This window comes from Mustela nivalis (assembly GCF_964662115.1).
Source record: "Mustela nivalis genome assembly, chromosome: 19".
In the NCBI taxonomy this organism is placed as follows: Eukaryota; Metazoa; Chordata; class Mammalia; order Carnivora; family Mustelidae; genus Mustela; species Mustela nivalis.
In genome coordinates, this window is record NC_139038.1 from 23,402,122 (window position 1) to 23,422,430 (window position 20,309).

The 20,309-nt window shown below is 35.4% G+C and overlaps 2 protein-coding genes across 7 annotated transcripts in view; both read right to left on the reverse strand.

Annotated features, from left to right (window-relative positions):
- Positions 1 to 20,309, reverse strand: part of LOC309854548 (phospholipid-transporting ATPase ABCA3-like) — a 294,363-nt gene that overhangs the window by 206,340 nt on the left and 67,714 nt on the right. The window lies entirely within an intron of this gene.
- The window catches only part of LOC309854547 (phospholipid-transporting ATPase ABCA3-like), a 123,338-nt gene that overhangs the window by 35,382 nt on the left and 67,647 nt on the right, over positions 1 to 20,309 (reverse strand). Inside the window, exons 17-22 of the mRNA XM_082713824.1 lie at positions 16,202 to 16,300; positions 15,540 to 15,693; positions 14,235 to 14,535; positions 7,797 to 8,046; positions 6,679 to 6,883; positions 3,270 to 3,486 (exon numbers count right to left, since the gene is read on the reverse strand). Of these exons, the coding sequence (XP_082569950.1) occupies positions 3,270 to 3,486; positions 6,679 to 6,883; positions 7,797 to 8,046; positions 14,235 to 14,535; positions 15,540 to 15,693; positions 16,202 to 16,300 (1,226 nt within the window). The remainder of the gene's footprint in view (positions 1 to 3,269; positions 3,487 to 6,678; positions 6,884 to 7,796; positions 8,047 to 14,234; positions 14,536 to 15,539; positions 15,694 to 16,201; positions 16,301 to 20,309) is intronic.

Here is a 20,309-nt window from a genome sequence, read left to right on the forward strand (position 1 = left end):
ATATAAACATGCTTAATTTATGAATTGACATTATGGAATCTTGATCATGAATTCAGTATTTTTTTTATTTTTATTTTTTTATGAATTCAGTATTTACAAAGAAGATAAAATCTAGTCTAAACAGAAATTTCATATAAGACACTTTGGGCAAAGAGAGATGGCCAAGAGCAAAACTTAAGTGTCCAACCCATGGTGACTGTGTCTAGTGTCAAGTAGATTGAAAATTCCAGGATATTAGCCAATTAAACAGATACCCAAAATGGCACAGTATATACCAGCACTATCTTTTTATGAATACGGAATAGCTCTATAGCTGTACCAATACACACAACTGGCTACTGAGCACTTGAAATGTGTCCATTGTAGCCGTGGAACTAAATTTTAATTGTATTTAATTTCACAAAAAATATAAAATATAACACATACACATAAAAACGGAGAGGAGAAAATTATGGGTTCAAACTTACATGACCATCGACTTAATATAGACTGCTATATGCAGGACCTGTCATATACAAACCTAATGGTAACCTCAAGTCGAAAACCACAAATAAATTTGTTAACAATGAAGAAAAGAACTCTAAATATATCACTAAAGAAAATAAACAAAACATGAAAGACAAGAAAAGATCAGGGGAAAACTTCAGAAACAACCACAAAGCAAGTAATAAAATGGCAATGAATACATATCTTTCAGTAATTAGTTTCAAAGTAAATGGGCTAAATGCTCCAATCAAAAGACATAGGGTGACGGAATGGATAAAAAAACAATACCCATCTATATGGTGTCACTTCTATCCATTGAGTTCTTAATTTAAATTATTATTAAATCTTAACATTTCTCAGGATTCTTTTTGGATCTTTTCCAAGTCTACTTGTTCTGTGTGTGTGTGTGTATGTCTGTGTATAATACATATATAAAACATACATGTACATATATAGCATATGCATAAATGTATGTATTTCTATTATTTATTATATATTCCATGATATATGTTATATATATACTATATACATATATTCCTGAGACACTCTTTTACAATTTATGAAATACACATATTATACATATTAATAATTTAAACACATATTTGTATGCATATATAACATATATGATACATGTTCTATTATTTGTTATATGCTCTATCATTTATATTCTATTATTTGCTCATATTCCTAAGACTCTGTTACAATTTAAATATTTTACGCATACATATTTTATATCATTCTAAAAATCCCAAATCTTAATTTTGGAGGTCTGATTCTGATTCTACAATTTATGGTTTCTACTAACACTTGCTCTTCAGACCTTGGTTTTTTCCTCTTTTCCTTCCTTTGTTCCTTTATTCGATCTTAAGTTCTCCAGCAAATATAACTATGGGAATACTTTGAAGTCAAGGAATTATGTGTCCCTTTGCCATTCACCTGAGGGCACAACCAACCAAGATTACTTAAAATAAATTATCAGGTTATGTTTTTCAGCTTACATTGGTTCTCTGATTTTAGGGCACAAGCCAGTATGAATAGTTGCATGTGTTTAAAAATTCCAAAGGGAAATTATTATTCTTCATTTCAGTGCCAAATCAATCTTTACAAATTTCCTTTCTGTGTCCTATTGTGGTGTTAGTTTTGTTCTTCCTTATAATGAGGACATAGCCTTTTGAAATTCTAATTTTAATAGAAGATACTAAATCTTTGTTATACCTTTATGTTCTTTATTCTGACTTCTAATTTCCACACAACTTATAAAATGGAAAATGAAGGTCAACAGATACTGTCAATAACCACAAGTCAAAGCTATCTTTGATGCTTGCTTACCTTTGGGGACATTTGTTTTCATTTTATTGTTGGCCTCTGCCAATTCCATACTTTCTTCTCAGTTCATTATTTTTGTATCATAGTATCATAGCATTTGTTCTGCTGCTTAAAAATGGAAGTCTCCTTTGATTTTCTAATTGCCAAATATACTGGCTTCCATTTTGTTCTCATCCTATTTTGCATTACTCTTTGCAGCATAGTCCTCCTAAAACACTCTTTCAAAAACCTTCTAAAACAGTAATTTATTCCTAGTCTTACTCTGAAACAACTATTTCTCTTTAGCCCCTTAAGTGATCATTTCCTTTTAGATTAGGGCTCACAGACTCAAATGCTTTCAAATGAGTCTTCCTCACATCATGAAGTAGCACTCTTTTGACAAGTGTGCAACAATATACAAACATCTGCTTTCCATAATTTGGGTACCCTTTTGTGAGAACGAGTGCTAAGTCATATCTGTTAACAAGTTTTTTCATCAGCTATGCATAAGCTTAAGTCTTATAATATTCATTAATATTCATTCTCAAAGGAAATTACAAGCTATTCTTTTGTGACCAGTGAAGGGCCAAGGGAACAAGGCAAGAGCCAGTGATTGTGGAGCAACAAAGGGAGGATGTGAAAAAGTGCTGAGGCCTATTGAAAGGCACCTTAGAGGGGGAAACACCAACTCCACTTATAGCACCGTGATGATCTTCCCAAATCTAAAATTAAAGAAAAGAAGGAAATACAAATTCATGAATACTGTAGAAACCAATCCTGAAAGGTAGGAAAAAATGGGCTTAAGTAATTATGTCTATGTCAGATGCATATAGAGATTTTCTTCCTGGAAAATCTGGTTAGGGTGTTCACAAACTTGTGCCTTTTCTTTGAATTAGGGAAGAAAAGCCACACCATAAAACCTTTTCTTCCAAAAAACAAAACTGTCAGCCTCTCCTGAGAACTCAAGATTTCCCTCCACACGTCCCTCTCTTCACCTCACTACAAACTGCCGTATCATCAAGACGGAACACCTTTAAAGATAACAAGGTCCTCATATATTTGAGAAGAATTTATTCTTTCTGAGACCAGCTCTTTTAAAAAGAAAGCTGCTTTTTTTTCCTTCACTCTCCCTTGCTGGCAAATGAATCTCAGGATAAATGTTCCTAAAATTTCCCATATCTGTTGCAAAACAGATTCCTTAAGTCATGTGGTGGAGTTACTGGAGGTGGTGAAGTTATGTGGTAAAGGAGATGGAGTTGTTAGAGATGTAGGTCACGTTCAGCATGAGGATCCCAGCTCTAACACAGCACCCAGAATATGATAGGCACTCAGAAATAATTTTATGACTTACATCAAGTACAGGGTTGTCCCCAAACCTAGAACTTAATTGTCTACTAATGTCCTTAGTCCCTATCTACTTATTTATTTACTGCTGCCTTCTGTGTAAAGAGAAACTTTGTGAAGCCCTTACCCCTTACCGAATTGAAGTGTGACGTCTATGAGGAGACTGAAAATGCCCGAAAGGTAGTTGAATAGGACAAGTTTGATGTAGGCAGAAGTACTTCTAGTAAACAAGAAGCTCAGCAGGTATGTAAGGGGAATGGCAGACCAGCCATATAGCATGAAGATGAGCATTGTGTCCAGAAAATGGTAATCTGTGATGTAAATATCCAACTGGCAGAATTTGAATGCTCCCTGAAACACAGAGTGCATAGAGATAAAGGCAAGGTGAAGGCCCAAGTCAAAAATAATGCAGGCCAGAATGTTTATAGAGGAGATAGCAAGTCTTATTGCTAGTTAGCATGGAAGTATTTGTCAATTAAATGAATTAACCTCTAAAAAATACTTCAAACTAGGAGCATGAAGTAAGATACTTCTACCTGTACTTCACCAGAGGATAGTCCAATGAGCAGAACCACCATAATTCCCTTTATTTTTTTCTACCCAGAATGGTTTTTTAATTAAATCAGTATAGTTTCCCCCAGTAAGGCTAACTCTCACTTTTCCCATAAAGATAACTATTCTAGAGAGCCTATTTTGCTAAAGATTTTTTAATCTCTGGTTATACCTTACCTATCATACTTTTGAACCAAGTCTCTTACTCCCTACTCTACTCCCCACTCCTGTCACATCCACCCAAGAAACTCTGGGGCTTAATTATTGACAGATACATATTTACTGCTATTTTATTATTTGGTCGTTTTTGGAGATTTTCTCTGGTCCTTTCTTGCTTTTGTCATTTTTTGGTCTTTTCTTTCCACTCAAAGAATCCTCTTTAATGTTTCTTGCAGAACTGGTTTAGTGGTCACAAATTTCTTTAGTTTTTGCTTGTCTGGGAAACTATGTTTTTTTCTATTCTGAATGGTAGCCTTGCTGGACAGACTATTCTTGGCTGCAGATTTTTCCCATTCAGGATGTTGAATTTATCATGCCACTTTCTTCTGGCTTGCCGTGATCTGATCTGCTAACCTTATGAGTTTTTCCTTGTATGTTAAGGACTTCTTTTGTCTTGCATTTTTGAGATTTTTTTCTTATCACTTTATTTTGAAAATTTAATTACAAAACATCTTATTGGCCTGCTTTTGTTGATCTTGATGGGAGTTCTGTGTGCCTCCTGGATTTGGCTGTCTGTTTGCTTCCCTGGGTAAGGGAAATTTTCAGCTCTTATTTCCTCACATAAGTTTTCTGCCCCCTTTTCTCTCTCTTCTTCTTCTGGGACTCTTAAAACAGATGTTATAATGTTTGATGGAGTCACTGAGTTACCTAAGTCTATTTTCATGTTCCATAATTCTTTTTTTCTCTCTTTTGTACAGCTTCATTATTTTCCATTATTTTGTCTTCTATATCACTAATTCATTCTTCTGCTTCTTCCAGCCTAACTATTCATTACATGAAACCTGTTTCTAATCTCAGTTATTGCATTCTTCATTTCTGATGGGTTCATATTTAACTCTTTTTTACTATTTCTGTGGTAAAGGGTCTCCCTGATGTCTTCCATTCTATTCATAAGCCCAGTAAGTATCTTTATGATTATGCTTTATTTTTTATGGTATTAGTAATTGTTTTTTATTTTTTTTAAATTTACTTTTTTAGTGGTCACAATTTATTTAAAATACAAACTCTTTGTCCTGCTATTCAACTTTTTAAAACATTTTCACACAGGAGCACCTGGGTGGCTCAGTTGGTTAAGTGTCTGCCTTCAGCTCAGGTCATGATCCTGGGGTCCTGGGATAGGGATCCACATCAGGCTCCCTGCTCAGCAGAGAGCTCTCTCTCTTTCTCAATCTCTCAAATGAAGAGAATCTTTTAATAAAAATAAAAAATAAAAATAAAAACTTCACATGTATGGATTGTTTATCTAATGGATAGACACAATACATATTATATTTTCAGTTACACAGATATGTAATTTAATAAAATGCAATGATAGCATAGGCCTGCATTTTAAAAAAATTATTTATTTAATTTAAATTCAATTAATTAATATATAATGCATTATTTGTTTCAGGGGTACAGGTCTGTGATTCATCAGTCTTATATAATACCCAGTGCTCATTATAACACATGCTTTCCCCAGTGTCCATAGCCCAGTTACCCCATCCCCCCTTCCTTCTCCTGTCCAGCAACCCTCAGTTTATTTCCTGAAATTAAGAGTCTCTTATGGCTCATCTCTCCTTCTTGTCTTGTCTTATTTCATTTTTTTCCCTCTCTTCCCCTATGGTCCTCTGTTTTGTTTCTTAAATTCTAGGTGTACTTTAGTCTGCTTATTATATGAAACCTGATATGACTTCCACTAGACTTGAAGCCCAGCAGAACTCTGGTTGAGAGATGTGGTATGGTCAGGGATTTCTGCTCGTCTTCTGGGGAAAGGGTCCATGGCACTGGGACTGATACATGCTTGACTGGGAAGGGCAGTCTCACCATAGCACTGGGACTTATTGTAAGCAAATTAGGCAGCATGCTTGTGTAGGTGTTGCACTGCTTCCTGAAGGTGGTTGTGTATTTATGATGAGGGGCAGGGGGGTTAAATAGTACCAGCCAGTTCCTTTGTCTCCCAGAGAGATATTTCTGTTAAAGTTACCTCTCAGGGAAGCACTCTGAGAAGAGCAAATTATCTCCCCTCACCATGTGTCAGGTGTTTTTCAGATCATTGTTTCTATGTTCCAGGAGCAGCATAGTGCCTTCATGGCTCTATACTAGCCAAACATGCTGACTTCTAAAACTCCAGGCTTTAAGCCCTGATGGTTGCAAGAACTCACCAAAATCGTACCCTCTCATTTTCCCAGCCATGGCTTTAGGAAAATGTTTGCCTTGTGCATTCCCTTATGCTCTACTCTCTCTCACTCTTCTTTGTGACCACAGCTCCCTCCCCTTCATAGCATCAGTGATCTATTTCTCCCCTAAACCGATCTCCACACTTCCTACCTTCTATCATGTGACTCTTCTCTCCCTTTAGTTGTGGACTTTGTTCTGTCAGTCTTCAGGTTGATTTTTGGAGTATTTAGAATTATTTGATAGTTATCCAGTTGTGTTCTTGGGAGTAGATGAGCCTAGCATCCTCCTATCTTGCCGCCATCTTCTCTTAGGGTTGGTTTTTCTAAGGTTTCTTTCCTTGGCTTGCAAATGTCCACCTTTTGGCTGTGTCCCCACATGGTCTTCACTATGTGCATGTGCACTCCTTGTGTCTTTTTGTATGTTCAAATATCTTCTTCTTAAGAAGCATACCAGTCAGAATGGATTAGGGCATACCCTAGCTACTTCATTTTAATTTTATCACCTCTTTGAAGGCCCTATTTCCCCAGTTTGAGTTACATAATTAGAAAACAGGAATTTTCTGGGGGGTATGGAAGGAAAATGAACCCTGAACAAACTGTATCTAACACTTACAAGTAGTAAGCAGCAGGTAATTAAGAAGATGATGAAATCCCACAGTAGAGCAGAAAGCCAGTACACAGGGACAGAAACCCCACTCAAAAGTTGGATGTGCTTTGCTTTAGTGACTCGTTCAGTCACTGTCAGGAGAGAAAAGCCACTGATTAAAAGAGCCATGCCAAAGTGTATATATAAGGCCACCTGGACTCCATCCGATAATCTACAGAAGGGAAAAAAGTAGATATATCAGGAAATCAATATAGCAGAAAACATAAATTTCTACCAATAGCTATTTTTAATCATGTAAATGTAATCATGTAAGATAGGAGAAATACATTTAAAATATCAAATTGTAGGGGTACCTGGGTGGCTCAGTTGGCTAAGCATCTGCCTTTGGCTCAGGTCATGATCCTGGGGTCTTGGGATCTAGCCTTGATCCCAAGGAGAGTCTGTTTCTCCCTCTCCCTTGACCCTCCCCCTTGCTTCTGTTATTGCTCTCTCTCACTCCCTCAAATAAATAAATAAATCTTTAATAAATAAAGAAGATATGGTCCACATATACTATGGAGTATTAGCCTCCATCAGAAAGGATGAATACCCAACTTTTGTATCAACATGGGCGGGACTGGAAGAGATTATGCTGAGTAAAATAAGTCAAGTATAGAGAGTCAATTATCATATGGTTTCACTTACTTGTGGAGCATAAGGAATAACACGGAGGACATGGGGAAATGGAGAGGAGAAGGGATTTGGGGGAAATTGGAGGGGGAGATGAACCATGAGAGAGACTGTGGACACTGAGAAAAAACTGAGGGTTTTGGAGGGGGGGTGGGGGGGTTGGGTGAGCCTGGTGGTGGGTATTAAGGAGGGCATGTATTGCACAGAGCACTGGGTGTGGTGCATATACAATGAATTCTGGAACACTGAAAAGAAATAAAAAAGGAAAAAAAAAGAATATGTGAGATACACACATACACACACAATGAAATATTACTTAGCCTTAAAAATAAGATCTTGCCATTTCCAACAACACAAATGGACCTCAAGGGAATTATGCTTAAATGAAATAAATCAGACAGAAAAAGACAAAAAGAAAAAAGAAATAGCAAATTTTAATAAAAAGAATAACTTACGTTCCACTTTGTTTTTTATCCTTAAAGTGTGGCTGAGGTTTATTGAAGACGGTTATGGAAGCATTAGAGCCAGCAATTGTCATGAGAAGAATATTGTCTAATATTGCCAGGGTCAGAGATGGTGAATGATATGCCTGATTGTTGAAAAGACCAGTAAGAATTATTTTGTTTGTCTTCACCTCAATGGAAAATGCGACAATGCACAAGTGAATACAATCTTCATTTTCCATTAAGTATTTCAGTAGGTCACCTAAGATGAGGAAATAACATTGGTCAGGTTACCCAGGAAGAAATCATCTACAATATATGTTGGGAAAAGGAACAAATAATTTTACTTTGTTCTCATCCCTTTCAAGTTTCTTTTGATTATTTCAAACATTTGTTATTCTCTTCAAACATTTTATAATTCCAAGCTCTCTCATTTCCTAGTCTATGACCTAGACTGCTACTTCACTGAGAAAACACAGGCAACATGGTATAGATTTTCTTAACTTATCTATCTTTTGTTTTTAAAGATTTTTTTTTTTTTTTTTTTTTTTTTTTTTACTTATGAGAGAGAGAGCATGAATGGGGAGGAGGGAGAAGCAGGCTCCCGGCCAAGGACCCTGGGATCATGACCTGAGCCAAAGGTAGATGCATAACTGACTGAACCACCCAGGCTCTCCTAATATACCTTAAAAACATCTGTAAGTATTTCTACTTATAGATCTTATTGCTTAAAGCAGAAAATAAAACCATGAAAACTTAAAAAGCTGGATTAAATAAATAAGAAATCACCTCTTTGAAAGAGATATCTAAAAAAGCAAATGTTTATCATTTGGGGGATAAGCCCTTAGAAGGACTGAAATGCACTGAATTGAGCCAAACATTCCAAACCCTATTTTTCTTTAAGGCATTTTAGATTTATAAGTGATGGAATGCACTGGTAAATCCTCAAGCTTTCAGTGGCTATACTGTAAGAGTGAGTAAGATATAGGTCAGTTCATATAAAAATTTCAACCCAGTCTCAAGGCACTTAAATCCCTAATTGGATTTAGATCTTCCCTTAAACTCAGTGCCTTTTAGGAGTTAAATTAAGCTTCCTCTGGAGAAGATGATCTCAAGTACAGTCTACATAATTTTCATACATACATCTGGCATTCAATTAAAAAATTACTAGGTATACCAAAAAACAGAACCAAGAAAAAGCACAGATTATAGAAATAGATCTACATATAAACTAGATATAAGAGACAGAATACTTCAGAGAACTGGAGTCCATAGAAAATATCAAATATTTATGTTAGAATTGAAAAATATAAACATCAATTATGATTAAGAAATGGGAGGTTGGACACAAATGAAGAGTAGACAGGAAACGGGAAGACAGGTTAATTAGAAAATACTCAGCTAGTGAGATACCACCTCCCACCAGTCAGAATGGGTAAAATTAACAGGTCAGGAAAAGATAGGTGTTGGCCAGGACACAGAGAAAGGGGAACCCTCCTACCCTATTGGTGGGAATGCAAGCTAGTATAGCCACTCCAGAAAACAGTATGGAGGTTCCTCAAATAGTTGAAAATAGAGCTACCCTATGACCCAGCAATAGCACTACTGGGTATTTACCCTAAAGATACAAATGTAGTGACTTGATGGGGCATGTGCACCCCAATGTTCATAGCAGCAATGTCCACAATAGCCAAAATATGGAAAGAGACCAGATGTCCATCAACAGATGAATGGATAAAGATGTGGTATGTATGTGTGTATGTGTGTGTGTGTGTATAAAATGAAATATTATGCAGCCATCAACCCCCTCCCCCCAAAATCTGGCCATTTGCTATGGCATCGATGAAACTAAAGGATATTATGCTAAACAAAATAAGTCAATCAGAGAAAAACAATTATCATATGATCTCACTGACATGAGAAGTTTGAGAAATACAGAGGATCATAGGGAAGGGAGGGAAAAATGAAACAAAAGAGGGAGACAACGCATAAGAGACTCTTAGGGTTCCTGGGTGGCTCAGTTGGTAAGTGACTGCCTTCAGCTCAGGTCATGATCCCAGAGTCCTGGGATCAAGTCCCGCATCGGGCTGCTGGCTCCATGGGGAGTCTGCTTCTCCCTCTGACCTTCTACCCTCTCATGCTCTCTCTCACTCTCTCTCTCAAATAAATAAATAAAATCTTAAAAAGAGAGAGAGACTCTTAATTTCAAATTGAGGGTTCCTGGAATGGAGGGGGATGGGAGGGATGGAGTGGCTGGGTGATGGACACTGGGGAAGGTATGTGCTGTGGTGATTGCTGTGAATTGTTTGAGACTGATGAATCACAGACCTGTACACCTGAAACAAATAATACGTTATATGTTAGTAAAAAATAAAAAATAAAGTAAATACTCAGCTAAGGGGTGCTTGGGTGGCTCAGTCTTTAAGTGTCTGCCTTCAGCTCAGGTCATCATGATCCCAGGGTCCTGGGATTGAGCCCCACATCAGGCTTCCTGCTCCATGGGAAGCCTGCTTCTCCTTCTCCCACTCCCCCTGCTTGTGTTCCCTCTCTCACTGTATCTCTCTCTGTCAGGTAAATAAATACATTCTTTAAAAAAAAAATGCTCAGCTAAAAGCACAGTGAGAAAGAGAATGGGAAACAAAGATAAAACATAATTTACCAATATTAAAAATGACTTAGGGGAAATCACTACAGATACTGAAGACATCAAAACCATAACAAAGGAATACTGTGAACAACTCTACAAACATAATTTGACAATTTAGATGAAATAGAACACTTTCTCAAAACAGACAAACTACAACAGCTCTCTCAATATAGGTCATTTGAATAATTGTAATTCTTAAGGAAATTTAACTCATAAATTAAAAATTCCTCCCAAAGGAATCTCCAGATCTAGATGTTTTCACTTGATCTTAGCCAAAAGGCTGAGAAGCAATTGGGTCTAGATGTTTTCACTGGAGAATTCTACAGAATATTTAAGGAAGAATCAACATTTATATAATATCTTTCAGAAAATACAGGACGAGGGAACATTTCTGAATTCATTTTATCAAGTTAGTATTACTCTGATAGAAAAATCATAAAAGACAATATCAAGAAAAAGGAAAATTAAAAACTGATATCTTTCACATAAATAATGTAACACCCCTTAACAAAATATTAGCAAATAAAATTCATTAATATATAGAAAGAATTACAACTATGGTCAAGTGGGGTCTATTCCAGGGATTCAAGGCTATCTCAATATTTAAAACTCAGCCAGTGTTATTCACCATATTCACTTCAGGCTAAAGTAGAAAAATCATTAATAATCATATAAATTTATACAAAAAATTTGACAAAACTTAGTAATCATTCCTGAGAAAGCTGTGGAAAAAAAGGTTATAGAGCTAATCTTCCACACTTTTATACAGAACATCTAAAAAATCTCTACAGCTAAGATTATACTTTTGATGAAAGACTGCAGACTTCCCCCCCTAAAACTGAGAACAAGGGAAAAATGCCCATTCTTACCACCCTGATTTAGTACTGTGCTGGAGGTTCAACCCAGTGCAATAAAGCATAAATAGGGAATAAAGGCATACAGATAATAAAAGAAGAGGTGAAATGCTTTTATTTGCAGGTGAGATGACTGTTTATGTAGAAAATCCAAAGAAATTCACACAAAAAAATTTTAAACTAATATGTGAGTTCATCAAAGTTGCAAGTTACAAAATAAAGATATAAAAATCAATTATTTTCTATGCATTAGAATAGCCAACCATATGGATGCCAAAATTAAGAACACAATGCCATTTATATTTACTCAAGAAATACTTGGGTGTAAATTTAGCAAAACATGTACAAGACATGTGTGATGAAAATTACACAGCATTGATGAAAGAAAGAAGTTCTTAATTAATGGAATTCTAAATAAATCAGTTGTGTTCATGGATTGAACATGGATTGTGTTCATAGTAAAGATGTCATTTCTCCCCAAATTGATATATAGATTCAATAAAATCCTATCAAAATTCTAACAAAAATGTTTTGTATTTATAGACAAGGTTATTCTAAAATTGAAATGGAAAAACAAAGGAACTAAGCAACTTTAGAAAACAAGAAAAAAGCAGGAGGAATTGGTCTACTGGATAAGACTATTTAAATATACACTCATTGTGAGCCAGGAACTGGGTTCTAGAGATATAAAAGAAGTTGTGGCCTCTCCATAATTAGTTTGAGAGATGCATGAAGGAAGTGCTACTGTAATTCAGTGAGATAAATTTCAAAAAAGAGGCATTCATCTAAATTGTGGATGAAGAGGAAATGTAAACTTCTGTTTGGGAGGGCAGATGGCATTTTCAGTTATTATAAGCTCATATCCTTTCTAAAGCACAAACCCACTTATTTTATGGCTCTGCAGTGATTTCCCCAGTGTTAATGCATGTACTATGTGAGAAGAAAGCTACAGATGAGATATTATCTAGAAATCTATTTTCCCATTAATAAGCATTCTTTTTTAAGACTTATTTATTTGGGGGGGGCAGAGGGAGAAGGGAAGAGAATCTCAAGCAGACTCCACTCTGAGTATGGAGCCCCACACAACCATGAGATCACAATCTGAGCCGAAATCAAGTGTGGATGCTCAACCCACTGTGCCACACAGGTGCCCCCAAAACATTTTCTTATAGTTTGGGGAAAAGAGAGAGCAAGTTATAAAGGATTTCTTGCTCTATCTTTATCCTAAAAAATTCAGTTAAAAAAGGCAGGCAGGTGGAAATAGAAACCATATAAAATTAGTAGAATTCAGTTATGCAAGGTTCTGTAACTAAGATAATGAGGGCACAACTTAGAAAAGTACATGTAGGGCACCTGGGTGACTCAGTGGGTTAAGCTGCTGCCTTTGGCTCAGGTCATGATCTCAGGGTCCTGGGATCGAGTCCCGCATCAGGCTCTCTGCCCTGCAGGGAGCCTTCTTCCCTCTCTCTCTCTCTTTCTGCCTCTCTGCCTACTTGTGATCTCTGTCTGTCAAATAAATAAATAAAATCTTTAAAAACAAAAAAAGAAAATACTATGCAGCCATCAAAAGAAATGAAATCTTGCCATTTGCGACAACATGGATGGAACTAGAGCATATCATGCTTAGCGAAATAAGTCAAGCGGAGAAAGACAACTATCATATGATCTCCCTGATATGAGGAAGTGGTGATGCAACATGGGGGCTTAAGTGGATACGAGAAGAATAAATGAAAGAAGATGGGATTGGGAGGGAGACAAACCATAAGTGACTCTTAATCTCACAAAACAAACTGAGGGTTGCTGGGGGGAGAGGGTTTGGGAGAAGGGGGTGGTATTATGGACATTGGGGAGGGTATGTGTTTTGGTGAGTGCTGTGAAGTGTGTAAACCTGGTGATTCACAGACCTGTACCCCTGGGGATAAAAATATATGTTTATAAAAAATAAAAAATTATATTAAAAAAAAAAAAAGAAAATTACATGTAAGCTTCTTAAAACAAAGTAAGATTGGTTAAGCCTAAGTATTATCTGCCTATGTCTAGATAATTTCTAGCTAATGAACAAAACAATAACAATTGAAAATGGATATCAGTGTGGCTACTGTATTATTCTATTGCACTTAGTCTCATTATCAATATAACAAACATATTCAGTTAGTCATTTCACTTTTTAAAATAAGCAGTATACTGTAATATTTAAAAAAATAATGATTTTATCCTTTATCCTCTGTCCTTTTGTTTGACCCTGGTTAACAAATGCTTACTTACTATTTATAGTGGAGAATAATAGGGACAATTACTTGTAGTCAGCCAATCTATTACCTGTAGGTTGTAGAATCAGTATTATAAGGAACAATAATTTCTAAAATGTATTTTCACAATAGAACCTTAATGAGAGAAAAAAAAGAACCACACAGGTTTGCCAGTAATGCATGCTGTTTGCTAACTCAGAAGAACACTGTTCATCAGGTGGCAGTTAAAAAGAATATATATATATATATGGTATCTAGGAGGAAATGATGACTTGAAAGAGAATAGACTTTATGATCAGAGAGGTAATGTGATGCAGTGAGTGATATGCAGACATCAGGTAGAACAGGTTAAATTCAAGTCTCTGTATTTACTACATGTCTGATTTGGTGCAAACTTCTGAGTTTCCTTAAATGTCAGTGCTCCTCATTTAACTGGTGTCCGTAATAAAAATACCTACTAAATCGGGGTGATTGCTCAGATTAAATGATATACAGGTAAAATACTTAGCTGGGCTCTTGCCAAAAACAAATGCTCAGTAAATGTAAATTTTTATTATTACTATCTTAAAAATAAATGTATTCAGAGGAGCTATCACATTGAGTATTTATACTGAGCTAATAAACATCTGACCTTCTTTGCAAATCATAAAACCAGATCTTCATCTAAAAGCAGCAGTCTTTTAGACCTAATTAGTCTTACCTTGTACTTCCTTAAGCGTGTGTTTGTGAGACTCTAGCATACTCCTAAGATGTTTTAGGAAAATCAGGGTCAAATTAGAATTCCCAGAAACAGAAAAAGGCACAATTGTTCGACCATATTGATCCAAATCCATTTGTCTGGGCTTTTCATCATTATTATGTAAAAACTTATCAGCCTTTGAGAGAAAAGTAAAGGAACCTAGAAGTGCCAGGATCTGTAGCAAAATCAGTTTCCAATTCCGCCAACTGAACATTGCCCTTTTTATGAACAGGGCACGGAACTGCTGGTGACAGAGGGAACACTAAAGAAGGAAGAAAGAAACATAATATTACAATATTCATGGACACAAACAGATCATTCATGATCAAATTCGTTAAGATGAATGAACACTCTGGAATTTTATGTACAAGACATATAAAATTTATCTATATAAATACTGAGAATAGAATCTAAGCACAGTATGATATTACATAAGAGTATGATCAGTCTTTTCCTTATATGGCAGGAGTCAAAAAACCATGACCTGTTTATGTAAATCAAGTTTCCTGGAACACAGCTATACCCATTCATTTCTGTGTTGTCTATGGTTGTTTTTGTGCTACAAGGACAGAACAGAGCGATTGCAAGAGAGACCATGTAGCCACCCCCACTTTACATATCTATTATTCCCTTATGTTAAGTTTGGTGACCTCTGTTGTAAGGTATTAAATAGTGTTTAAGTCTGCCTTTTCATATAACACACCTGAAATCGCAACAGGATGATTTTCCCCAGACTCCTAACACTAGAGAAAACCAGGCTTCTTTATAGGATGAAGAACTAATTAGAAGGGGAAGAAAAGAAATGCTGGGCAACTCATAGGGACTTCCCGTGCTGAGGACTGCACTCATTAGGGAAAGACACCTTATGCATTATCAATTCCCATTGCAAAAACTTATAATATTGGGCATGTTTGATTACCAAAAATCATGCTCATTCCAGTTCACTCCAGCTTCAGTGAACTACCAAATTTCTGGGTTAGCAATTTGGAAAAAAACAAAAAAGAATTCTAAGACATTAAAAAAAAAAACAAAAACAAAAAACCCTGAGGAATAGCAATGGTGAGAGTGAGAGCTGAGATTTTTGCCTAGACTTCACTGCTTCTGTGTTGGGAAATTAATTAGGTTATATGGTACAGACTGCTCCCTGTCCGGAGGGTGCAGTGGTTCAAAACTCCACAGTACCTTTGTTCAAATAGTAAACAAAAATGTACTTCCTGTGCCCTAATCAAGTAAATATACATCAGGTTTCTTAGCAAAGGCCCTTACCCCAGTATTAAACATAATAGCAGGGATTTCATTCATGGTAGAAAAATTGCTTGGCATACTCCAATTCTGGTTAACTGAGACTTCACTCATCACAGAGGGAGGTGAAGTTTGGGTAGCTTGGATACTTGTTTGTGAATCTTCCAGATTACTGACTCTGCATTAAAAAAAAAATAGCACAAATCATTTAATTTCAACTCTACCCTCATAATATCTTGTTTAGAGAATGTGAGTTAACAACATTCAACTCAGAAGGCTCTGGGTTTGCTTACTGACTTGGCAGGGGCATTATATGGAGGCCACTCTGGTAGAGAAGTGGTTCCCAAACACCAGTCACAGGACTGCTGGCAGACCATAGTAAGGCTAAGAAAATTAGGGCAAAGCTATTGAATGTTTCATTAAGTAGAACTGATTCGAGTTAAAGATTAACATCTAAATCATACTTCGGATAAACCAAAATACTTGTTATTTTTAAAAAATGATAGTGGTGTTTTTTTCCAGGGTTATTACCATTAAAAAAAAAAAAATCACGTCAGTTCTCTCACCTCTCCACACCTCTTAAATGTCTAATGTGTGACTGTGAGTTTGGGGAGTTTAAAAAAGGGACCAAGATGTGGTTCTTTTTCCCTAATGGTTTTTATTTTCCCTATGCATCCCTTGCTCACCTAAAAAAGACTTCTTCCATGGTAGTAATAGAGGCACCAAAGCTAGCAATGCCTAAGTCATATTGTCTCTTTTCCAGATCAGTAAATAGAGCTTCAAAGCTAGAATAGGAATAGAAAAAAAAAAAAAAAAAGGGGAAGGGAAAGTGAGAAGGGGAGGAATAAAAGTTAGTACCAAATCAGAAGATTTTCATATTATTCTGAACTGATTCCCCTTCAGCAGCGGGGGCAGTGTAGCTCATTCTTCACTTCGGTTCTTAATACAGAAACAAGTAAACTGCTCTTGTGCATTGTTTCTCACCATAGTTCTTGAAAACACATAATTTTGGTCTTCTAATCAACTACCGAGAGACTCTATATGCTAATAACTCTAGCTAACTCATGTGAATTATCACACACATATAAATGCTATGGTTCTTATTATTCAGTAAGTTTTTAAAAAGATTATTCAAATTAACAGGAGAAAAAAGCCACTCACATAGACAATGGAGAAGGTGCAGTAGAAATGGGAGGCATAGACAGAATCAAGTGATTCAATAGTCAAGAAAAACCATGGAATTTGAGCCAGATGCAGAGTAGAGACATCAAGATGTTTAAATAATAGTTTCCCTGGGAAGAATTTACATACTTCACATTTATAACATGATCTTTTCCAAAAACCTCTAGGTCTCAAAACCATTAAATATATTTTCAGTGAGGACCATGTAAACTATGTATGCACACTCTCAATGTTGGAGGAATTCAAAATTCCCTCTTTTGGAAGACCAAAATTTCTTCCATATTCAAACTTAAATTATTTTCCACTTAATTCTATTTAGTTTTGCACATTAGTTCTAAACTTACACCATTAATTATATAGAACAGGTATAATCTACCCACATGACAGCGCTTCACATGTTTTAAGCCCATTTTCTTCATTCCCAATGCTTGGCTTTTCAATCAGGATTCACACATTTTCTCTCTTTTTCTTTGATTTTAGTTAAGAAGTTAATTTGTGCATCTTATAAAATTTAGAAATGAATGTACAAAAATATAAATATCACAATATCATGCCTCATAGATATCTACACTAATACACTAATACATTAATTAATCAATTAATTAATACACTAATATTTTGGCATATTTATTTATTTTTGTTTCCTTTGGCTTTATACAATATATGACAAAATTAAACTGTATGAGGCCTTACAATCCACAACTATAGCACTAAGTAGAGATAAATATCCATTAACAGCTTAATGAATACATTCATTCTGGTATGATATTATGAAAGAGAAAGATGTAGTAAAGTGCAGATTTCCCCTCGAGTTATCTGAAAAATGGGAAGTCCTAAAAGTCTTACCATAAACCATTGACCAAAAATGCAGGTAAGTAAACAAAACAAGATTCAGAACATTATTATGATAGGATTTCATTTCTGTTAAGTTATAAAACTAGGGGCACCTGGGTGGTTCAGGGGGGTAAAGCCTCTGTCTTCAGCTCAGGTCATGGTCCCAGGGTCCTGGGATCGAGACCCACATCGGGCTCTCTGCTCAGCAGGGAGCCTGCTTCCGCCTCTTTCTCTGCCCGCCTCTCTGCCTACTTGTGATTGCTGTCTATCAAATAAATAAATAAAAAATCCTTAAAAAATAAAGTTATAAAACTAATTATTATTATTGTATCCGTATCAATATATGTACGTGATATCATAGTTTAAGCACATATTTAGCTTAGTAAAAAGAAGATCACTCATTTTCCAAAGCAGTTTTACCATTTTATACTTCTATCAGCAATGAGATCCATTTACTCATATATTATAAGCTGTCTTTTTAGTTTCAGCCATTCTTGTGGGTGTGTAGTGCTAATATACTGGTTGGTCTCTTTATTTTTTGAAGGTTTCCTCAGAGGGAAGAATTTTTGGCATAGTAGTTCTCTTTTAGTAGTTCTCTTTTCTGCCTAAGTATTGGTCAGATTTTTATTAGTTGATCAGGAATTTCACATCATTTTATCTCATTTTCCTATCCTCCAAACTGCTCTACATTTAGTGCCCTCTTTAATTTGATTGAGACTATATAGCAGAGAATTTCTGAATTTCCATATTGGGAAATTATTTTCAAAGTAGGCATTTCTTATTATTTCTTAGATTAGTGCTTTTATTTCAAAATTCAGTATCTTTTCTACAGCCCATTCTTTTTCCTGCTCATCCTTAGAAAGAGATTGATATTTATTCAGGACTGACTTAAAATCATATAAAACATATGGAGGTAATTCTGTACAAGACCAAAATGAGTTTTTGCATGATTTAGTGATTTATTAGTTATCATTCAAGGTTTTGGGGTGTGTGTGTGTGTTTTGCTCTGAATCAACCATGGGAACATCAGTGTCAATTTCTCAAGTTTAAAATTAGAATGAGATTAGCACATCTCTAGTTTTCTAACTGTCTTGTGTTTTAAACCAACAGTATCACCATGACTATTTGATTTAATCTCTCTTGATTTACTACTGATTTAATCTTACTATTTGGTATAATCTTTCTAAATTTAAGAATCATCTTGTAAACAGAGTCACTTTGAAAAAGGTAAAATTAAGTACATTTTATTTTCTTCCCTTATTTGTTGCAAAATTATTTCACTTGAACTAACATTTATTCCTCTGCAGTCACTTCATAGTGATGTGAGTGTCTCATATGCACTTCATTACAGCTTGGAAACTTGAACTTCTTTACAGCTGTGAGAAGCACACTGAAAATTTCTCCCTTTCTCCCTGTTTGTTCTTGTATTTTAAATTAAAAGATCATTCTCTTTGGTTGAAAGATTGAATCAAAACAGGAGTTGAAAATTTGTCTTTACTTGATGCCGACAGTGAAGCTTCCTTTCCTTGAAATTCTTGGTGACAATATTTTAGTCTTTTCTCATTTCCAGGTCCCAACCTCAAAATCTCATGCCTTTAAGATAAGTCAAGGCCAAACTACAGGAAGGTTATCAGGACACTTCCAAAGTGGCCTTGCATAACAATTATCTAGATCTATCACGTATACATTTAATTTCTCTTCTTTTTCTTCCTGGCTAATATGCTGGATTATCTCAAATACTAGAGCTCTTTCTACTATACCAAATACATACTTGTAACCCTCATACATCTTTCCAACTTCACTGCTTAGGAGCTAAACCTGCTCAAAACACCCCAAATTAATATTAAATGAATCGCTTTTTAAATCCTTTGAATAACAGATTGGGGTGATAAAATTCCTGATGATATTCTGTATCAACTCTATTACTTATCTTTGTTTATTGAATTTTAGCTGTCATTCTATTTTTTTCAACTTTGGGATCTGTGTTCAGAATTTCATTTTTGAAGCTTCCAAACAATCTTGGGTTATGTTATAGAAATTTGCTTTTCTATATATCTTATGTATATTCTATATAATGTTAGCTTCTAAGTCTACCAAGATCCTTTCTTCTTTTCTGTCCTGAAGTTCACCACAATGACGTAAATTTCCCATAAAATATCTTCTTTTTTTTTTTTTGCCTTCAACCAACATTTTCTTGATTAGCAGATTTAGATTTATAGTATTAGTTTGTTTTTAATTACCTCTGTTCCTCCCCCTGCCATCTTTCTAAGAGGTAATTGTTGGCAACAAACCTTAGAGACACATCAGTAGACTTGCTTTGAGGTGAATGAAATATCTGTTGTGTGTCTATACTTGAATTACTCTCTTTACCATGTTATCTTGCTTAAACCTTGTACCAGGAATAGTACATTTCCTCCTTTTAATTTGTAGGTGCTTCATAAAATGGTATTTGTTTCTTTCTTCTATTGCCACCCACTGGTTTCCCTTTATATTTACAGTCTCTAATTCATGAATTTTAAATATATAAATATTTCCTATGTAACACTATTCTGGTAATTCTTTTACATCTCTGCATATCACTTCCATTCACTCCACTCCCCAGGCAACATTCTAAACTTAAGCTTCATTCCAACAAGTCTCAGCATTGTTTTACAGCAAGTTACAATACTGTTTTAAAATTTCAAGAGTACTTTCCTTGTGAGAGACATTCAATGAATCAGAATACAGATATATGCAACTAAAATGCTTATTCTCTTCCTTATTAATTATTTAAATTTG